This window comes from Thunnus albacares, chromosome 2, assembly GCF_914725855.1.
Source record: "Thunnus albacares chromosome 2, fThuAlb1.1, whole genome shotgun sequence".
NCBI classification, from domain to species: Eukaryota; Metazoa; Chordata; class Actinopteri; order Scombriformes; family Scombridae; genus Thunnus; species Thunnus albacares.
This window is the reverse complement of record NC_058107.1, coordinates 27976019-27997838: the sequence shown is the minus strand read 5'-3', so window position 1 is coordinate 27997838 and position 21820 is coordinate 27976019. Positions and strand designations below refer to the sequence as shown.

The 21820-nt window shown below is 41.3% G+C and overlaps 1 protein-coding gene across 1 annotated transcript; it reads right to left on the bottom strand.

Moving 5' to 3' along the window:
- Nucleotides 1–7015: 7015 nt before the first annotated feature.
- On the bottom strand, nt 7016–20391 carry snx18a (sorting nexin 18a). The gene is made up of 2 exons (XM_044376536.1): nt 18161–20391; nt 7016–8528 (listed from the first exon to the last, which is right to left on the bottom strand). The coding sequence occupies exons 1-2, from the start codon at nt 19695–19697 to the stop codon at nt 8275–8277; spliced, it is 1791 nt and encodes a 596-aa protein (XP_044232471.1). The 5' UTR covers nt 19698–20391; the 3' UTR covers nt 7016–8274.
- Nucleotides 20392–21820: the final 1429 nt, after the last annotated feature.

Genomic DNA, 21820 nt, shown 5'->3' with positions numbered 1-21820 from the left:
CAAAGCTAAAAGCTGCACCAGGAGAGATTTTTATCTAAAACCAAACAAAACGTTGAGAACCCAGCTGGTGGTCCGCAGAGGCCAGAAGTTGTCAAGTTTTTCCTGAATTGCACTAGAGGGAAAAACTTATCAGGTCATTGGATCACGCATGTTTATCCCGAGACCTGTAGAACAGCGCTGAGCTGTGAGGCAATTTTGGCGACTTTTTCTCTTATAAAAATCAAAAAGAGCAGCTGTAACACTGAATACAATTTTACTGAACATCACAAACACCCTGGAATTCAGAATGAAATGAGATTTTGAGGGAGCCGGCAGGAAGTCCGTGGAAGACGTACGCCACTCAGTATCTACTATCTCTTAGTACATCCACTGTTTATCCCCTTGAGAGGAAGAATGTACTCAACCAATTGTATGGCAATCTCTATCCATTCGCTCATTCCATAATGTGTGAAAGTTATGATTTTGGCTGGAGAATGGTGCAAGAGAAAAGCATGAATATGGTCACTGAATGTCACACACACGACTATTAGATTTGGATATTTCTTTGGCCTGATGGTGGTGATAAACAAGAGTTCAGGGAAGTCACTGATAACATCAGGAGTCATTGTCTGACTGTGATGTCACTGTGATGGAAATCTGTTTTGGTATTGTTGAATGAAAAGATTTGTAGCCACTATAAGAAAGTGATTCAGTGATGGAGAAAAGCTGAAAAGTCTTTAATTAAAAACACTTTTTGTCAGGCAAAAAATATGAAATGAGCAAACGTGTTTACTCCTTTTCTGCAGTTTTGAGTAACACTAACAATGGGTCTGGCCAATGATAACATCTTTTATAGTGTGTCTTCTCCTATTTCAAACCACAGCCACCAAGAAAAACTCTAAATCAGATTAAGACCTGTGCAAAATTTTAGACACAGCAAATGTGATGTTAAGCTAAAATAATGTTTTTTAAGCAGGGGTGTAGCACGTCTGAGCCCAGTTCTTCTTATGGGCCTTGCCTCCGGGAGTGGGCAGGGTGCTTTCCACTGTGCTGAGGTCAGTCAGGATGATCTCATGGGAGCTGCTGACCGGGCCCACATGTTTGTCTAATCGTGCTTCCTGCAAAATCAAGACCTGTCTGTGATGCCACTGTGTGAGAGCAAAATAATATATATCGAAAGAGAGGAAAGTGAAAAATGATTCAGGTTTGTTTCTGTGTGTCCACTCAGTCAGTTCTGCTTATAGATTTACAGGAACAGAAAACAGGTTGAGGTAAAAACACTGATATATTTTGAGGGGAAGTGTAGTTAAGTGGTGAGCAGTAAACCTCTAGCCTAGCATACTGATCTCTTGGGAGTGACACAAATGCTCATTAGACTTAATTAAATTTCAGCATGATACAACACACACACACACACTGGCACATACTGTACATTCCAGACAGCTTTTATTACAATCAGATGCTTTCAGTTTCTTTCAAAAACATGTCAGAGTGTAAATATTTCAGGCATGTCACATGCTAAGGAAACGTCAGAAGAACGCTGATGTAGTCTTTTAGATTTGAAAGAGAGCAACGTGTTTGACCTCACACCGCCGGCAACCGTTAAATCTTCAAATGTCAGCAGATAACCACAGCAGACCAAACTTTCCAGTTTCACCTCAGTTATGTGAACACGTCTTGTATGACTGAAAAAGGTGAAGTTGTAATTTTCCACACCTGTGGATCACAGTATATGAACTGTCAGTTGTAGATCTTTACTATAATGTTTATGTTTATTATTATAGATTATCTCCTGTACGGTAATGGTACAAGGATTAAAGGATATGTTCATAGTTTTTCAAGTCTGTCTTAAAACAACACTCAGGTGCTCGTATGAACACTGACAGAGGTTTTCCTCACTGTAATCATTCTGCCTGTTCATACTGGCCATTACAAGATCCCCTTCAAATGTGCTTTCAATGTCAGTGACGGGGGGCCAAAATCCACAGTGTGTCCACTTTTTGTGCAAAAATGCATTTAAAAGTTTATCTGAAGCTTACATGAGGCTTCAGTAGTCTGAGTTAGTCATATCAAGTGGATATCTGCCACATTTACACTGTTTTTAGAATCAAATTCCTCAGACAGAGTTTCTGTGGTGGAAGTATAACAACAAAACAAAGTCAGTCAGCTTCAGATAAACTTTTAAATACATTTTTGCACAGAAGAAGGTTTGTGGATTTTGGCCTCCATCTCTTATAATGTAAGTGCATTATGAAGGGATCTTCTAATGGTCAGTATAAATAGGAAGAATGATTACAGCAAGAAAAAAAAAACACCTGACTGTTGCTTTAAGACAGACTTGAAAAATTGTGTACCCGTCCTTTAAGATGACGTGAAATTGTAATAAAAATTCACAGGGGACTAACTTATAATGTGTCTCAGGAGGTGGCCGCACAAACACAAACACACACACACTGTTTTTCATAGAGAGATTGTACCATTGGGACTGTAATGTGAAGCCAGAGTCTGAGGGAGTGGTTCTGTGATTTTTTTTTTTTTTTTCCCCAGAGACTGTGAATCTGTTCAGCCCAGGGCCTCAGAGCTCAGTATCCCCTCTGCTGCTCCTGCGACAGTCAGCTGTGTCAGGACAGCGTCTCTTCTCTTCCTCAGTCGACCCAGACTCTGATCAAAGGCCAGTAGAGACCCGGCTGTGATTGAAAACAGATCCAGTAAGAACCCCCCCCACCCCCCCTCTCTCCAGCAGGAATATGCTGAATACAGGCAAACACCTCACATTCCAAAAGCATGAACTCTGCAAAAAAAAAAAAAAAAAAAGAGAGAGAGAGACAGAATCCAAACAGCACTTGAAGTTTGCTTCTTCCTTACATGTGCAGACAAAGAGGGAGGGGGTTTCATTTGTGCTAGAAGGCTGTAAACCTGCAGTGCATGATTTTATCTGTCTCAGCAACTGCACACAATCGGGAATTGATAAAAAAAAAAAAAAAACTGAGACGTCAGTAGATTCCTGAAATGCTTGACCCGTTTGATCGGACATGCGGGTAAGTTTAAATGCATGACACACCAAGAGCCTGAACTAAGCCTGAAGCAACACGCAAAGTGTTACTTCAGTCAGCTTTTGAAGGTACAGGTGCTTTTTTTTTTAAAGATGCAAACATGAAACAATAAATAAGTAAATCAGCACTTCTTCACTTGCACATCATGACAACACTTCATTTGCAATGTTACCTTCACTTCCTCCTCAAGGTGACATCAGACTGTTCAAGCATAACCACAAATCACCGTCTGCTCCCTGGTCTTTGTTGCAAAGACTGTTCACCTTGTCCGCTCGAATATGTCAGATCAGATTTGAGGTCGAACACGTACAGATCTATTCAAGGAGTTTCCATTTTGAGCAAAGAGCGGCAAAACTTGTTTGCTACCATCAGTTTCATGATGTAATCTATTACAGTAAACTATTACAGGATTAGTGTCAACAGTTTGAGAAATACACTTGAGAAATAAGGAGTGAGAAACAGTTTAATCATCCATTTAGCAGCATCCATCATGTCATCACGGTGATGACAAGACTCGAGGTCACTACACCCAGCGGTTGTTAGCCAAGAAATAATTACAGTGAAACATGTACCATAACTTCTCATTTTGACAGTTTGCTTCTTGTATGGATTAAACAAACACGATGTCATGACTATTGAGCTTTAAAGATGTTTGTAGGCGTTTTTTTTTTTTTTATTCTGGAGAGAGTCAGAGCATTTGATTCACCCAGCTTCCAGTATTTATGCAAAGGTACGCTAATTGCCTCCTTGCTGCAGCTCCATAATTAGTGTACAGACATGAAAGTGCCGTCAATCTTCCCACATTGCTCTATAGGCGAGAAAGCAAATAAGTCTATTTCCCAAAATGTTCCCAACTCTTCCCAACTATTTCCTTGGTTTAGTCAAATGTAAATCTGAAAATTTGAATTTGAAAGAAGTCGATGACTGTGCGGTGCAGATGATAGGAAATTGGAGCAATTTGACATTTTAATTTGGGCTATTAGGCAATCCCAGCTTGGCAGGCTGAATGTCATGAAATCAGATCCAGTCAACAGCTCCTCTGCAGTTTGATAAATCTAAAGAGGAACAGCTCTTAGTCTGCATTTGACCTGCACAACACTATTAACTATGTAATAACAACAACATCTTCTGTTTTCTCACACCTTGACTTGAAATATGGTCCTGCCACCTAAAACAAACCATTTCCTTGCGACAGAAATCCTGTGTTTAGTTTTTCACTTCCTCTTTCAATATTGGAATATCAAAAGAAGAAATATGAGGGATGAAATCTTTGTGGTTGCTCTCAGGGCATTTCCTGGCATTATAGTGTAACATTTGGAAAGCCTTAATCGGCTGAAGCAATCAGAGGAAGTCAGGGTCAAACTATCACAGTGGCATTTAGTGTAGAATTATGTCCTGGAAAAGAAAAACCAGATACACACAGGTGTTATGGTGATGCCTGAGCAGAGATGTGAGACTTGTGTACAAAGTGAAATCAGTCTGAACACTTTGTTTCAGAAGTTTTTGTCCCCTGTTTTTCTGTTTCACTGAGAAATCAGCCATGAAAGTTGCAGAGGGTGGGTGCAACAGGAATTGGGTGTAATCTACACAAAGATCCGGAGACAATGATTCAGTCCTTTATGAAAGCAATGTGGGCAAATGCGGCGTCAGTGCCAGGTCATTAGTGGGGAAACCCGGCTCTCACAACTACTGTTCTGCTTTTCACTGCCAACTATGGAAACTGATGGAAACAGACCCATTTCTAGATAGAGGACGTGCAAACCTGGTCTTATGACAGGGGGGAAAAATACAGGAGAAGAAAAAACAGAGTGAAAAAATGATATTTGTGCAAGATAGAAGGGAAAATAAACTGTTTAAGTCTCAGTGTTTGTTTTGCGTGAGAGCAGCTGGAAGGAGGTTGAGCCAGACTTTCTCATCTTCTGGTCGTCACCATACTGACGACAGAGGTACAGAATGTTTCTGGGTCACATGCGGTGGATTCCAGAGAGCCACTGTCCAAAAAGGAAGAGAGCCAAGTCTCAAGACAACAGTGACGACATATGATTTCGGTGCCAAATCTCCCGATCGTTGAAATGCTACGACAACAAACTCTGCCAGAAAAATCCCACAGAAAAATCCCACTCCATCTCTATGTTTTTCCGCTCTTCGGCATTTACACTTGTACCGTGCCATGTCATCCCCCCCTCCACCCACCCCCAAACAGCATCTGGAGGGTATTTCCGGTGCTGCTCTTGTGGCTGTCAGTTTCACACACTTGATGTTTGTGTGTGTGTATGTGTGTTTGTGTGTGTGTGGAATGTGGTCAGCTGCTGACACTGCTCTGTCTCAAGAGAAATCCAAGTTTGAGTCAAGAGCTGTTGTTTCCTGCCCACCAGACTGTTGTGCCAAAGATGACGATGACATGACTCAAAACATTTGCACACTGCACGCTTTTGCACCACATTAAGCAATAACTCAACCTTCAAGCAATAAATCCCTATGAGGTTATTGATCTAATCATATGTGGGGATAATATTACATTCATTAACAACAATCATGTGTAGCAAAAAGTAGCTGTGTGTAAACTTTCCCAACCAAATTCTTCTTCTTTTGGGCTTTATGCGCCTAACATTTATCAGTTTTACTCATTAAGAACAGCCGAGTCTTCAGGCCTGGAAGAGCAACAATACAAAAAAACCAAAAAAAAACAAGAGCACCCATTTCCCTGGGCGTTGGCAGTATTTGCAGATGGCCTGAAGGATGACACTGCTGCAGGCTGCATGCATCTTGTTAAATTAATGTAGAAAATGAAAACCAGCGATTACAATAGAACGCAGAGGACAGGAAAGGGAAACGAGATGGAGAGAGTTTGCACTTTCCAAGCATCCACGTGACAGGATATTACAGGAATTAAAAGGCATCCTCTTATCCCTTGGGAAATTGATTCATTAACTGCACACTAAGAAGCCGTAATGTTTCGGTCTTTAAACGCACATTTAATTAATATCAGTTATAAAGTGCCTTCAATTAGACATTTCAGCAGGAGAATATATAGTCGGTAACCATTCTGTCTAGTATTTCTATGTGTTTCTGTATTCTGGCTTCTAGCAGTAGGAGATAGGAGCAGCCGGGGATGTCTTCATAGGACAGCAGCTCCTCTCTTCCTCATGATCTGCTGCTGGGAACATATTAACATATAAACATACTTAGAGAGCTGGGTGGTTGCATCTCGAGACCCAGCGGTGATGAAAGCAAGCCATTATTCGTCGTCTTCTTCGGCGGACCTGCTCGCTGTCACATCTGTCAAGCTGGATTCTCATCTGACAAAAACAAACTCTGTCCCTTTGTCACACAAGGACAAGACTGTCTATTCGCCTCAAGACAGAGAACAAAGGGCCAGCTTTCGTTACAATTGTGTACAGGCAGGAATTTTTCACACGTATCAGGCAATCTGCTCACGAGGAGGAGAAAATCTTATCTCCACTTGGCATTGTTTTGCAACTTTGTTATCTTAGGTGGTGGTGATGGCAGCTAATGAAAACCTCTCCCAGCTGTTTCTGACCTTTATCCTGTTCACTACATGTTGACTGTCATCCGCCCCGCCACTTTTTAACAGTGGCCAGATGTCCCAGATGGCGGGCCGGGCTGTGCGCTGTCAGCAGATCTGTGAGCCAAGCGTGAGCTTAGCATGAAACACTGACACGGCACACCAGTCCTCCAGGGACACAGCAGAAAAGCAGGCAAGGAAACCTGCAGAGCCGCTCAGTTCGTTCTCTTTGCCTCTGTCGTTATAAAACGGTCAGGTGGCTACGTGACATAGGTTGTATACGTGCCACAGTATGCATCTGAGGTATTTTGAAAGGCCATTGAGAGGTCAAATGAACCTGTCAGCACATATATAGTTGAACTTTTTCCATGTTGTTCACTGTATTCTGAATGTGATCAGTCCAATCAGTCAGTTCAACACTCAATACTTTGACACAGAAACACACAGGACCAACAAACAGCTTTCTGTGAAATTTATTTTGCTTCTCTGCTTCTACATCAATCTCTTCATGATGCAACCAACATCATGAAGGTTAAAAACGGTTGAACTGTCTATTAGAAAGACTGCATTAATAAAAACAGATGAGGAACCCTCTACCCTCTAAACAGCCTTCCTCTGACACTATCCCAAAACTAACCAACGGTTTTTTCTCGACACAAATTCAGGTATCAGGCATAGAAAGTGTTCATTACACTCATCCCTACCATTCTGAAAGCTTAAAACCAGCGACAGTACTGGCTGTGCCATGTGTAAGGCATGGGTTCCTCTCATCAAAGCAGGTAATCCTCTCTTGATCCTGACTTTGTCACACTGTGTGCGTGTGTGCGTGTGTGCGTGCGCTGAAAATCAAATCCCGGGGTCCTCTGGGAAAACGGCACAATCGAACAATATTATCTCCCGACACTGCTCTCGTCCAAAGCACAGTGCTCTTTTTTTTTTTATTTTCAAAGACTGCAAAATTTGTAGCTTTGTAAAAACAAATAGAATATATTTCTACATATACAGTATATAAAGCTTTTTTTTAGTAACTAGTAACAAAAAATGACCAGAGAGACGTAATCTGAAGGCACAGCGAGACAGTGGTGACGGTGGCTGCTCAGCGTGGAGACTGTAAACATTTTGTCCTGTTTGTCGAGGAGGAGAGAGAGAGAGATACCAGGAAGGGCTTGAGTGTTTCCAGAAGGCAGTGTGGTAGCCACGAGAGCATGGCTGCTCCTGGAGTGGCAGTCACTTCAATAGTCAGTTAAAAACAGTGTTATAAGGCTAAAAAAAAAACAAAAAAACACTTGATATATGAGATCTTGCAGCAGCGGATAAAAGGTTCTCTCTCTGCAGGTCATAACATTGATTAGATTTTATTCCCCAAGTGGTGCACCATCATTATCATTGATTCCTATCAAATCTGAAGGCATAAAAAGTCTTAAAAGTTGGCCTGACTTTGTTGTATTAAGTGTCCTTTCTTAATTAAGGACATCCAGCCCCTCCCCCCCCCCAAAAAAAAAATGTGGCCAACACACACAGAACCCTGGATTTGGTTGAAATTTTATTATTATTGGAGCGTTATCTCCTTGAATGTCCCTCCCTGCTGGATGAACAGCATTCAGCGGTGTGTGATTTCTGGCTGTTCTCCGCCAAACGACGCCACTGGCTGGCCGAGGGAGGCGCATGGCCATTGATCACCAAGGTCTACACCGACGGGCTGCCGCGAGCGATCCGTTACGCGTTGTCGTATTTCTGCAGGGCCTCCTCTAGCTTGCCGGTGATTTTCTGGAAGAAGGCGATCTGCTGCTGTAGGTAGTGCTGCATCTGCGCCTTGAAGTCGCGCACACGGATCTGGTGGAAGTGCTGGATCTCAGCCAGCGTGGCGCAGGAGATGATGTTGCAGCGCTCGTTGATGCCTTCCGCCTGCGCCCGGTCCATCTTGCCCTCCTCCACGTGCTTCTGGCTCTCTTTGACCTTCGTCAGGGCTCCTGTTTGGGGATGAAAGACAGCAGAAACGGAGAGTTAGCTAATGATTTCCTCTCTTTCCCACGTGTATTACTGTTATTGTGTTTCCTTTTTTTAAACTCCTTTATGAGAATGCATGCTCTATAAAAGAGAAAACACCCACAACTTTTTATTTATCACTGCTCAATCGAAGGGGAAGTCCTCTTTAGACATTTTTAACCAGTGTGGGAGAACAGCCCAAAAGTAGGTTCCTTAAGACATCAGATTTTATTTCCCTGAGTTTAACCTTTAACTTTTCAAAGTTATGCAACTTTCAGACTCCTTAACGGGAAAGTTAATAATAAGCTGAATATTCTTTGCTACACAGAATCAAGAGCTTGACAGTAAATCTATAACTTTAAGGAACAGACCAAAATAGTTTGAAGACTCTTAGCATGAACAATTTGTTCCAAACTCCCTGAGAACCAGAGCCACATCTGTGTCTATAGTTGGGAAATGTGAGTGGGCTCTGACTCTAAAAATACCTCACATTATGTCACTTAAAAGGCTTTTCTAAACAACCTTTTAAGGCAATTTTGATACCATCTACCAAGGTTGTTGGCAACTTCAAGGACATAATATTAACACGGGCAACTGCCTACCTCATGTGCACAAGTCTGTTGGCTATTCTTGGAGTCTGACATTTTCAGATCATTCAGACATAATTTTTCGAAAGCACAACTCTTTAAAGGTTTTACAGTCTTTGGGGGATGTTTGATTCTAAAATTTCAGCTACTTTGCATATAAGATATTTCCCATTATAGTCACTGAGTGGTTATTACTGTGTTTCAATTTCATTTTGAATGCAGTTGACATAGCTTTGATCTCTGTCTTTGTATTAAAGAGGAGGAGCACTACCGGAAAGGTTAGTTGTAGTAAGTATTTAGATCCTTTACCTAAGTAAATGTAGCAACACTACACTATAAAAACACTCCTTGACAAACAAAAGTCCTAGATTGAAAATATTACTTGAGTAAACATATGTAAGTATTATCAAAATGTACTTTGCTATAACTGAAGTATCAAAAGTAAAAGTACTCAAATGTACTCACTCCGGTGAGTGACAAACTATAATATATTATTATTGAATTATTATTACTGATGCATTTTTATGTAAATAGCATTTTACTGTTGTAATTGGTCGAGGTGGAGCTAATCAATTACATTAAAACTCTATATTACTAATTGGTGGTTTAATATATAACAAAGCATCATATTTTATAAACTCATTTTATATTTTATATGTAAAACCTTAATTACTTCAGTACCTGCTTCACTACTGACAGTACACTCCACTGTATCACACATCGCACATGTAGTTTCCACACCACCAGGAAGTTGTCGCTGTGGTGGACTCTTGTGGTGTGAGTGGACTAAGACATGATTCTTAAAACCTCCCATTTTCACACAGTCAACTGTCACTGCTGCTGCTTCCTCTTAAAAAAAAAAAAAAAACCCTAAAGAAAACCCACAATGCCGAGTTTTGCTTGCTGCAGAATGAGCCTTCGGCCATTTTGGTGCCAAACCGAGAAATTAGCCTACAACTTTCCAGACAGATGGTTCGATGGGAGCGGAAGGCAGGGTCAACACACCAGGAGCTCATGACAGATGACTTATCAAACTGATGACATTTTCTGACTAAGGAAAGGAAGAAATGTCATGAGCAATAAGTATTAAGTTGAAACGCGAGAGACACTGACAGGACACGACCTCCTGTCTGAACTAACTACTTAAAAATATTCATATGTCACAGCTGGAAGCGGCGAGGACAGCCAAAGAAAGAGACACATTGCTTCGGGGATGTGACATGAATGCTAATATACTGTATGAATGTTTACATCCTTTCTTAGTGTTTATTAAGGTTCTTAAAGCGTGTTCTTCTCAAAAGCAATTATACGCTTTACAACTTGATTTCAAGGACAAAGACAGGATGTTTGAAATGTGTTTCCTTTTTTTTTTTTTTTTAAATTAGCTTTGCAGCCTTTGTGATATTCCAAACACATACAGGAGGTACAGACAGAAGTCTTGTTGCTCGTGTAACAGAGAAGCGAGTGCAACAACAAGACTGTTAATCAAATGTTTAGAGCTGAAACAATTAGCTGATTAACTGAGTGACAAATGACTCTTAAAAATAATTGATTCAGTCATTTTTAAAACAAAAAAAACCTGGACATTACTCAGTTCCAGCTTTTAAATTACTCAGATTTATTGTTCGTGTGTTTTAAATTTAATTTCAAATGACACACTCATAGTTCCTTGTTCATGTGGTTACAGCTTTGAGGGGCTCGATGTGTAGTAAGACAGAAACCGACACACTCTGGTTTTTTTTGCAGGTGTGATGTTAAAATGTGTGTGAGTGTCGACATTGACGTGTTGTAATCTTTCAGAATGACACAGACGACATGCAGTAAGATGAGAGCAACACCCTGACAGACAGCGTAATCCTCCCAGTGCTGGCTTTAGGGCGGAGTGTGAAGGTGGGATTTGTGCCTTTAAGGCACGCAGCAAAACTTCCTGTATTCCTGTCATGAGATTTTCTAGTCATTATGTGAGCTTAGTCATAGCATCATGTTAAAGGTCTGATTCAGACTGATTGTTTCCAGAAACACAAGACCACAGATTACACACTGACCCAGCCATGCATTTATTTTGGCTTCTGACTACCCTTAAATTCAGCTTTACTAATTAACTGAAGCAACATCTCGATGTCCAAGCCAAGTTCACACAAAAAAAAATCTTTACGGATGCCTTTTTATTCAAAACTTGCAACACTCAACATGTAAAGGCTTTATATTACAGCACACAGAGAAAAGAAATATGCTGACAAAAGCCTCCAAAAAAGACATTTCTTCGCCGCCCCCCCCCCCCAAAAAAAAAAAAAAAAAAACTGTGCCCAGTCTGCCTTCTGGCTGTACTGTAGCTCCCTCAGCTGCAGTTTAACCCAGATCTTTGAAATTCTTCTAATGCAACACAGATTGAACATGACAGAAAAAAAAGAGGCAAAGATAACAGGGGAAGAGAGACAGGGGGTAGAAGAGAGAGAGACAGAGAGAAAGAGAGAGAGAGAGAGAGAGAGAGAGAGAGAGAGAGACAGAGAGAGAGAGACAGGAACAAACACAGCTGTCCAAAGACTTAAATGCCAATCCCAAAGGTGTTTACTGTACCTTAAAGGTCTCTGGCTTCCTGCATTTTAAAAGCTCACTAATGGACTAAGGAGGAATAATTGTTACCATGGAGACTTTATGAGAAAGGCAAGAGTTCAGTCATAAAATATGGTGTCAGCAAACTGTAACATACAGAGCCTTGTCGTTTTTACAGCGGCTGTATGTAAGCTACGCAGACCTGCTGCAAAAACAGAAGCACCGATAAAACGTTGAGTCTGTCGAGTAGATTATTTTATTATTGATTCATTGGCTGAATATTTTCTTGATTAAACGATTGTGAATCAGTTTCCCAGAGCCCAAATTCAAGTGAATCTTATCTTGGCTTGTTTTGTCTGAACAAAAGTCTAAAACCTGACGACATTTCCTTTTATTTTCATTTCATTGTCATATATGACAAAGAAAAGCAGCCAAATCTTCACATTTGAGAAGCAAATGTTTGGCATTTTCCTTTTAACAACTAACTGATTAACTGACTAATTGTTTCAGTCGACTCTTTTCAAGTTGAACCTGAAAGAAACAAACTTTTTCAAATCTTTAAATACAAAAAAACCCCATCTCTTTTAAAAACCTTTTTTTCAATTCCAAACTAAATTCTTTGAAGCTTATTTGGCCGGACATCTTGGAGCCATTTTTGCAACAATAACCAATTTAAAAAAAAACATTTCTCTACAATAGATCCTCTTTGGGATTATTAAGTCATGCAGTATTGCATTCAATGTCTCATTGAACTCTTGCTTCAGTCATCTTTGCTTTCCTGAGTCACAGCCAGTATTTCCCCTAAACTTCTATCGATTTAAACTCTTTTATATAAACCTGTGAAGATTTATGATTGGCGTCCGTCGCCTACAGTGATATTTTGCAGTGTCACAGTAAAAGCCTGATGAACGCCTCAAAGGAAATCCTCCCTGGGTGTGTGGAGATGGCACCGAGCCGTCCTGGGCTCACTGGAGGCAGCAGTTTCAGCTCTTACGTAATCCCTGGTTACACAACACCGCAGCTACTGGGAGCCTGTGACCCGAACAACCGGCGGCAATACCCATCTCATCACTCTCCACCACCTCGGTCGTTCCACTTGCGCATTAGAGGACATTTAAATGGAACTATGTAACTATATACCAGACGGACCCGCAGCGTTCGTACTGAAGGCTGCTGACTCAGCGGGAAAACCTGACGTCCTTGTAAAATCGGTGCTTTCCCTTACTTGCCAGCCATTGTTTTATCATTTCATGTTGTGATAAAACTGTGATGAGATCAGACAAAACAGAGCTCTTTGTAATGTGCTGAATAGAGAAAATCAACATGGGAAAGAATGCTTTTACTTACTGTCCTTTTCTACTGGATTTGTACTTTAGAGGACGTGGTCTCCTGTATGCAGTCTTTTAAGAAAACTGATTAAATTACAGGCGTTAAGTATGTAAATGTGATTGAGTTCACTCATCTTTGCATTCAGGTTCATCAGTGTGTGTTCTTTCCTGAAAATATGACCTTTAATTTAAGTTTTTGACGGTTTGATTTAAACACAAACCATCTCTAAAACATAACACCTGTTGTCTGAACATTTTTACCGACTAAAATAATCTTCTAAGCAAACTTAAAAGTGGGTGGTGCTCTATTATTGTAGCTAAAGTGAACATATGCGTCGGTCTAAAGTCAACAGAAAGTTTGTCCTCAAAGTAGCACCAAAGGCAAGATCAATATTATCACACTGAGCGAGTGTTTGAACAAGAATGTACAGCGCGGCATAACTGGTTGTTCTACAATATTCTCGAGAAACAAAGACGGTGTGAGCTGTGTTTAAAAAAGGAGAGATGTGTGTTTTCACTTCTGCATATGTGCACCATTTTTAGACCAAACCATACGCAGTCAAAGATATTCAATTAACTTCTCCTTTGTGCTTTAATAATGCAGAACAAGAGCATTGTTCTAAAGAAAAGTTACTTTATGGATTATAAACAGTGAACATTTATGAAAGCTTTCTCCTCCCTTCCCTTTTTTGTCAAGAGCTTGAAATAAGCAGAGAGCAACAAAAGCCCCTAATGCAGTTAAAGCAACAATATCAGGTTAAGATAAAAATAAAGGATGTGAGGCTCAATATGTTTTTGAAATGTATCATATCTGAGCTAGTATTGTCCCAGCCAAACTCCACGCTAATGGCTAATGGAGTCCCTGTAGAGGTAGAGATCAATAGAATGATGTTCAATGTCCCTCTGTGGGAAAGCTCACATTTCCCTGCTCATTTCCATGAGGACATATTAAAAAAAAAAAAACGTCTGTCTGGAGTCTGAAGTCCCAATGAGACAGATACAGGCAGCTAAAAATGGAAATCAGCTGTTGATAAGACAGATAAGAGCTGCTTTGACGCGTTTCTCCTAAATAGCTGCGATATGACTGCAAGACCACCGCCACCAGAGACACAGATGACCTCCTAAATAGGAGGACGTTAAGCTTATTAGCCTCAACCTGTACTTTCAAAGCTGCCATGGTAACCATTTCACTTATCTGGATGGCTTTAAAATTTTAATTAACCAATGCAAGAACACAGCACTATTTCAATCCCACCTGACCTACTTGGGCCAAACGGTTTTCTGTGTGACCACTCGTGTAGTGGAAACGTGCACTTTGGTCTTTGACAACAGAGGATGTGGCCTAGCCTCTCTACAGGTGTCAAACTGTAAGAGTACAGCAATAAGCCTCGCTTCATAATAGAAGAATAGCACTTGTGGATACTTCCTCCAGATGTTTATCAAGGAAGGTGTATTAAAACCTGGCGACACATGGGATTGACATAAACAGGGATTGTATTTTTAAATATATAAAAGAGGGAGAAGAAGACACCAGCAGACTGAGGGAGGTGATACTGTCTTCACACAAAGATTTGCCAGCGAACTACAAGCTGTCAGTGTTTATTGTTTCATCAAAGGTTGCAAATTCTTTCAGGTACCTGTCTGCATAATTACAGTCAATGAATTGCAGTATTAACAGCTGTTAAGCGCCGCACGATCCCACAAGACCTTGAGCCGAGCAGACTACAAGTAGACTTTAGAAGGTGAATGTCAAGTACCTTCTGCAGCAGGTATATTTGCATTTAACACTACCTGGAAACATGCAGGCTATTTGTGTAACAAGCAGCCATTCATTTGTCATGAAAGGGGGGAATTTTTATGATATTTAACTCGTCGAACTGTGCACACCCCTCGTAATTAGTCTGCAAATCTATTTTTTCGTTCATAAACACCTTATCGGTCATTAATAAACAGGTGATGAATCCTTAATGGAGCTTGCAGAGAGCATCGTGATTTGAATAAATGTAAATGTGAAGAACACAGCAATAAATACAAATAAATACACTTCAGATTTAACCCGGAAAAGCCTCTATGTACAAAAATATGCATGAGCTGCATAAAGAAGAAGTTGACATGTTTTCGTTTTTGTATATTCTAGGTCACTTTAGGAGAAGTAAGTTATTAAATTTCTGGCTAAAAAAAAAGGTGTTTACAGTGTTTTTACTGCTCTCAAATGTAAAAAAAAAAGGGTCAAATTTGACCTGAATAGAATGTTAATGTAAGGGTTAATCTAGTCCAGGCTCATTAACTGCCCCAATATATCACGTCACTATGCGCCATAATAAATGTTTATAGCCTGGAGCAGACAGTAGCACAGTATAGACCAGCAGAAGGCCCGGTAGTGTGAGTGCTTGCACCAACATTTTGCTTGCAGAGGTTTTGACGGAGAAGGATAACCTGGGATGACTATGTGTTTTTGTCTTTTACTTTCCGTAAAAATAAGAAGTTACTAGGAGTGTATTCATTGCTTGCATAATGATTAAGTGAAAAAGGAATGCAAGCGTACAAAAAAAAAAAAACTGGCTCAACCGGGCTAAAATAAATAGAGCCTCAGTCCATTAAATGCAAGATGAGATCAAAGTCATTCTGGATTTCAATATGCAACATGTGACTCTCCTTTCATCTGCTGCATGCTCTGCTTTTCCCGTCAGCTTTGTATCAAGTCTCTCGGGCTGTTGAAGCCCCGTTTCACTGCGCTCTGTCATCTTTTCTCTACATTTAGCCTGCAGCAAGGTCTTCTGTATTGCGGTATCAAATCAGAGTTTCTTATCTGCAGAATTAGCCTTGGCTTATCACACCAGATTGAGTAAATGGCTCTGTCACCTTATTTGGGCTATGTGTGGTTCATGGCGAACTTCATTTAAGCTGACTGGGATGTTTGTGGTCCGCTGCAGCCTAAACACAGTCCGTCCTGTTTTGCCCACTGTTGTTTATTGTGGACTGACAGGGCCCCAAATCATTGACTAAAAGGTCCACTGTAAGTTCACAGCAAAACTGCAAACTTCAGATGCGGCTCTACTAAAAGACACATCGGCACGTTGTGGCTTGAAAGTCCACTTTTTGAATCCATATACCTGGTAAATTAAATACCGGACACCACAGGGGGACTCACTCTGGCTGCTGGATGAAAAGATTAATTTCCCATCCTGATCTGAGAGCCATGTGATCGTAGTAAGTTGGAGCACTGGGACTGCACATAATTCATGGTATGAGAGGGATTAGTTCACATTATCCTCTAATCTTGCAATTCTGTATAGGCCTGTATGGTGTCCTACATGACACTGGTTCAGTCAGGACTCTCAACATCATGTTAGAGCTGCAACGATTAGTCGATTGATCGGTTGGTTTCCAACTTTTAAATAAATCGCAGACTATTTTGGTAATCAGTTAATCGTTTTGAGTCATTTTTAAGAAGAAAATTGCCAAATTCTCTGATTTCAGCATCTCAGATGTGAATATTTTCTGGTTTCTTTAGTCATCTGTTGTGGTAAACTGAATATCTTTGGGTGTGTTTGAGACCTTTTAAGTTGCATCTTGGGCTTTAGGAAACAGTCATTAAAGGTTTTCACCATTTTCTGACATTTTATGGATCAAACAACTAATCGATTAATCAAGAAAATAATAAACAGATTAACCAATAATGAAATGATCGTTACTGCAGCTCTATTCCATATGATTCAAATAGAAACCTACTAAACGAAAGCACTAATGCACATCAACCATGTAATGTTAAGAAGGCAGTAAGTCAGGTTCAACCTGATCAGAGGTGTTGCTTTGAGCCGGTTTTATTTATATATCATTTTCCCATCAGAAAGTCGCAATTGTGCCACATTCTCATATATGGTAAACAACAGTGAGGGCTTCTCTCTAAACAGCATATGCAATAAATTCTGTGCCTCTTGCATAACAGTGTTGCCTCTCATGAGAGTGACATTTACCACACAATGAGAACAATCATTGGCTTAGGGTCATGTGGGAGGATGGCCTGGATAAGTCTAACATTGACTTTCTGGACAAAAACAATTATTTATAACCGATTCAGCTGCATGAAGTTTACATTTCCGACAGCGGTGAGATCAACAAGTCAGGTAGGACATTCTCCATCTCCCAAGCATTAATATAATAGTTCACCAGTAAATGGAAAATCAAACACAGCATTCAGTCAAGTGGGTGTCGCCCCACTTGACTCAGCAGGTGGGACAAACCGGGAGCTACATGTAAACTAATCTCCCAATGCAAACACCGCCTATTTGTTTTGCAAAGCGACATAAGCTACTATTATGACCTCACTGCTAAAACTTCCTGCAACAAATTACACAGTTTATTTTGTTATGGACAGCAGACACACTTATTTCTTTACTTTATAACCTGTTGATTGTATCTCAGCCAAACTTGTGGTAGAAAGGAAGGTTTGGAAACTGGGATTATGATCCCAGAGGTGGCATGTTTTTCATTTTATATGTGCATATGTGGTGAATTGTAAATTGACTGGAACCCTGGAATTATGAGGAACATAACTGGCCAAGTTTTTGAAGAGATTTGTCTCCCAGTGTAGCTCTGAGCTTTATTTCAGTGGTGTGTCTTTTTCATGTTGCCTTATTTGTTTTTTTAGTATTCAGTGTTTTTTTCAGTTCAAAAAGATGATTTGATTAATCTGTCAATTATTTCCTTGATTAATCAATTAATTTAAAATGGCAGTAAAAGGGGAAACATGTCGATCACTGATTCCTAAAGCTCGAGGTGACATCCTCAAATGTTGTTTTGTGCTGACTAACAGTCCAAAACCTAGATAGATATTCAGTTTCTATCATAGAAGACTAAAGAAACCAACAAATATTCACATTTAAGAATCTGTAACCAGAGAATTTTGGCATTTTTTTCTTTAAAAAAATGTCTCAAAATGATTATTTGATTATCCAAATAGTTGGCAATTAATATTCTGTCAATCAACTGATCGTTGCAGCTCAAAACAAATGAAACTAAAAGAAAGGGTTGGCCACAAGCTGTACTGATGTCATGTATGAATAGACTTTACAAAAATACCAGTTTGGCTTCTGTGAAAGCAACTTTTGAGAAGATGATAAGGTGATGACAGTGTTGTTATTTTACCTTTCTGTACGTGGATGATGTCTGGGTAGTTTGCCAGGTGACCCTGATATAGAGCTAACAAATCTGTGATTGGGTCAAGATCCTTGCTGGGCTGCTCAGCAAAATACTCCCCAATGGCTTCATACGCATCCCCAGTGAAGGAAATGGCCTGGTTGAGTCCAGCAGAGTACGCCTGCTGGTCCATTTCAAAGGCTTGGCTGAGGACCTTGAATGACATCCCTACTTTCTGATACTCCTTCTTAAAGCCGCTGATCTGCTTGCGGGCGAACTCGCCCACAGTGGCGTTGAGCTGCAAGGTGCTGTCGTCCATCCTTTTGGTGAATGTCTTGAATCCGTCTATTTTGCTCTCCACCTCCTGAAAGTCAAGCGGAGCCGCGGGGGTGCTGATGGTGAGAAAGAAGTTCGCCCCGACCATCTCGTCCTTCTCTGCCTTCCTCTTACCCTGCTTCCAGGCCTTCTCGTCTGTGCTGTTGCAGGTGAGGAAGTGCTGGAAAACATCACACTTGGCCAGGACAGGGTGGCTGGTCATGTGGCTCATCCACCATATCAGGCCTTTCCTCCTCTTGGAGATGAAGTCCTCCTCAAAGCGCCCGGTGGCCTGCTTCTCCGGGATATGGGGCACTGAGATAACCGGGAATTTCTCCACCAGCCGAGCGTACAGCCAGTCAAAGTGCTTATACCTCCTGTTCACTTGGTTCTGCGTGTGGGTGGGTGTCAGCTTATAGGAGATGTAGCTTTTCATGCCCTTGAACTTTGTCTGTTTGGTGGGGTCGTCAATTGTACAGGTGAAGGGGTACGGGTTCTCCTGCCACTCTGGACCATACTGACCCATCACCACGCAGATCTTATCCCCGTCCTTCACAAATCCCGATGCCTCCCCGAGCACAAACGCCTCCCCTCCTGACTTCACAAAGGTGGAGAACCTGTTCAGGTTTCTGCTGACTGTGGCAGAGCTCTTTGCTTGCTGTGCGTTACCTCGTTGCATCGAGGACGTTGACACCCTGTAAGTGGATGGCCCGTTGCCTTCAAAGTCATGATACCTTCCTCCCACAGTCCCCGGCTCGTCCGCCACAGTGGAGCTGTCATCCCAGTCATCATCCCAGTCATCATCACTGCCTTGGCTGGGCTGATGGTAAGAGTGCTGCTGCTGTGGAGGATGCTGCTGTAGTTGTTGTTGTGTGGGGGCTGGGAAAGAGGTGAAACCAGGAGGAGACGGCTTTGGAAAGTTCTCAACTTTATTCTGAGGCTTATAAGAGCCGTCAAAACCTTCTGGTGGGATGTTGGCGTAACGGGAGTCCGGGTAAGTGTCCCCAGATGTGTTGCAGCTGTTGTTGTTGAACGTGGAGGCGGCGTCGCTCCTAAGCACCTCCACGTAGGAAGCGGGGAACAGTCCCCTCTCTCCTTTGCTGTTCACCCCCTCAAACCAGCCCTCAATGTCCTGTTCGCTGTACAAAGTGAGGACTTCGTTCTCCCGCACCGACACCTCTCCGGGGTTTTCGGAGTTGAAGTCATACAGCGCCCTGGCTCTGAGCGCCATGATTCACCGCAGCTGGCAGGAGAAGAGCAGGACAGCGGGCTAACTTATGGCAGGCTGGCCGGGGGCAGAGAGAAGCGCAGCGGGCAGCCCACCCGAAACTACTCCTGAAACTCCGCGAACAAACTTCTCGCAGTTGTGAGGGAAAAAAATCCCCGTTTGTATCCCCCGTTCAATGCGGTCCTCCCCTCTTGGTCCAGATCCTGGAGGAAACTGCGGTGTTTTTTAATCCAGAGGTTGCCGTGTGTGGAACTGGAGCGACGGTATTTTTCCGCTACAACAACATTAATCTGTGCTCCTCCAGCCTCCCTCCGATCCGCCTCGGACGCTTCTGCCTTCGCTTGCTGCGCAGCAACAGCACGTCGGCCAGGCTGAATAATCGAGGGCGGAGCTACAACATGCTGCAATCATCCAACCCAGACAACACAAATCAACCGCCTGTGTGTACTCAGAGAAGCTTTTCCAGACTTTATAGGAGCTTCATGCCCAAGTATCACAGAGCTCCCTCACCAGACTATGAGGAATTTCTGTCCCTAAAAGCCTCTAGTAGTCATTGCAGGCTGCTAATGCAAACTTCAAACACACTCGGGGTTGTACCCAGGATTTTTAAAAATACTGATACATACACGTGACTTTTATGGTTTTTGTATGTTTTGATTATGATAATGACTAACTAGAAGGCTTTGAGGTATGCGATTTCATCATTAAAGGGCGTGTGCACATTTTTTCCAAGTCTCTCTTAAAACAACAGTCAGGAGCCATAATGAAAATTGAAACAGATTTTTCTTGCCATAATCATTCCTCCTGTTCATACTGACCATTAGAAGATCCTTTCATAATGTATTTACTATTTAAGTGATGGGGACAAAATCCACAAGCCTCCTTCTGTGCAAAAATGTAGTTAAAACTTTATCTTAAGCTAATGTGAAGCTTCAGTCATCCAAATGAGTCAAATCAAGTAGATATTTTTCAACGTTACAGTCTTTTTAGTGCCAAAGTTCCTCTTTTTGTCACTATACTTCCAACGAAGCTCAACAGGGAAACAAAAAGAGGGAATTAGATGCTAAAAACACTGTAAATGTGGTAGATATGAATACTTGATATGATTAACTCAGACTGCTGAAGCCTCATATAAGCTACAGTTAAATGCATTTTTGCACAAAGTGACTGTGTGGACACACTGTGGATTTTGGCCTCCATCACTTGCATTGAAAGCATATTTGAAGGGGATCTTTTAACAGCCAGTATGAACAGAAGGGATGATTACAGTGGGGAAAACCCATTCACTCTTCATATGGGCACCTGATTTGTTTTAAGACGGACTTGAAAAATTGTGAACCTATCCCTTGATTGATACTATAAAAAGGTATTATTTTTTGTAAAGGTTACAAAGAAAGCATGTCCCTTAAAACAGTCTTGATGCTGAAGTATAATGTGCAATATTCATTTCATCATATATGGCATCCATGGCTGAAAGAAGGTTTCTGTCCACGACACAAATTTCAAAATATGCCTTGAAAGAGAGAACTCACTGCTGTCACACAAGCTCAGAGGAAGGCCTTTTGCGTCAGCAGATTTGTCAGCCTAGTGATTGTGAATAAATTCATCTAAAAGATTAATACATGAGGTGATTCTTTTTGCTGTTTTTTTTTTTTTTAACTATGGAGTGCCGCCATTTTTCCTGATTTTGTTCTGGAGAATATACCTTGATGCAATCAGTGATCATTACCCTAGAAGACTATTTCCACACCTGATTTCCACCAAAATTGTAAGCATCCCATAGTGACAGGCTGCTAAAACCCTCACATTCCCTGAAATACTGAGGACATAACATCTAAGTGTCCTCCCCAAAATGAGGATAAGTATAATTCCAGTATGCTCATGGCCATAACTACCTCAAGACTTGACCCGATTCTCATTTTGGGGCTGATCCTTGGATACTTCTCGAGGAACCTTTTGGGACCCCAACTTGGATACCAGAATCACATCCTGGATTGTAGGAAAACTAAAGAATTATGAGTTCAAGTCTCCAGAATGCATTTTATTTCCGAACACAAAGGTCTAAATGCTGTTTCGAAGCCTTGTCCATGTGCCAGGAACAACATTCTGGTGGGGAAATACCGGAA

What these genes read in the sequence shown, in the direction of transcription:
- snx18a (XM_044376536.1), bottom strand. Translation starts at nt 19,697, where the DNA reads ATGGCGCTCAGAGCCAGGGCGCTGTATGACTTCAACTCCGAAAACCCC. An exon ending in CATCATCCACGTACAGAAAG is followed by an intron (nt 8,529 to 18,160) that starts GTAAAATAACAA and finishes ATCCCCAAACAG; the next exon opens with GAGCCCTGACGAAGGTCAAA.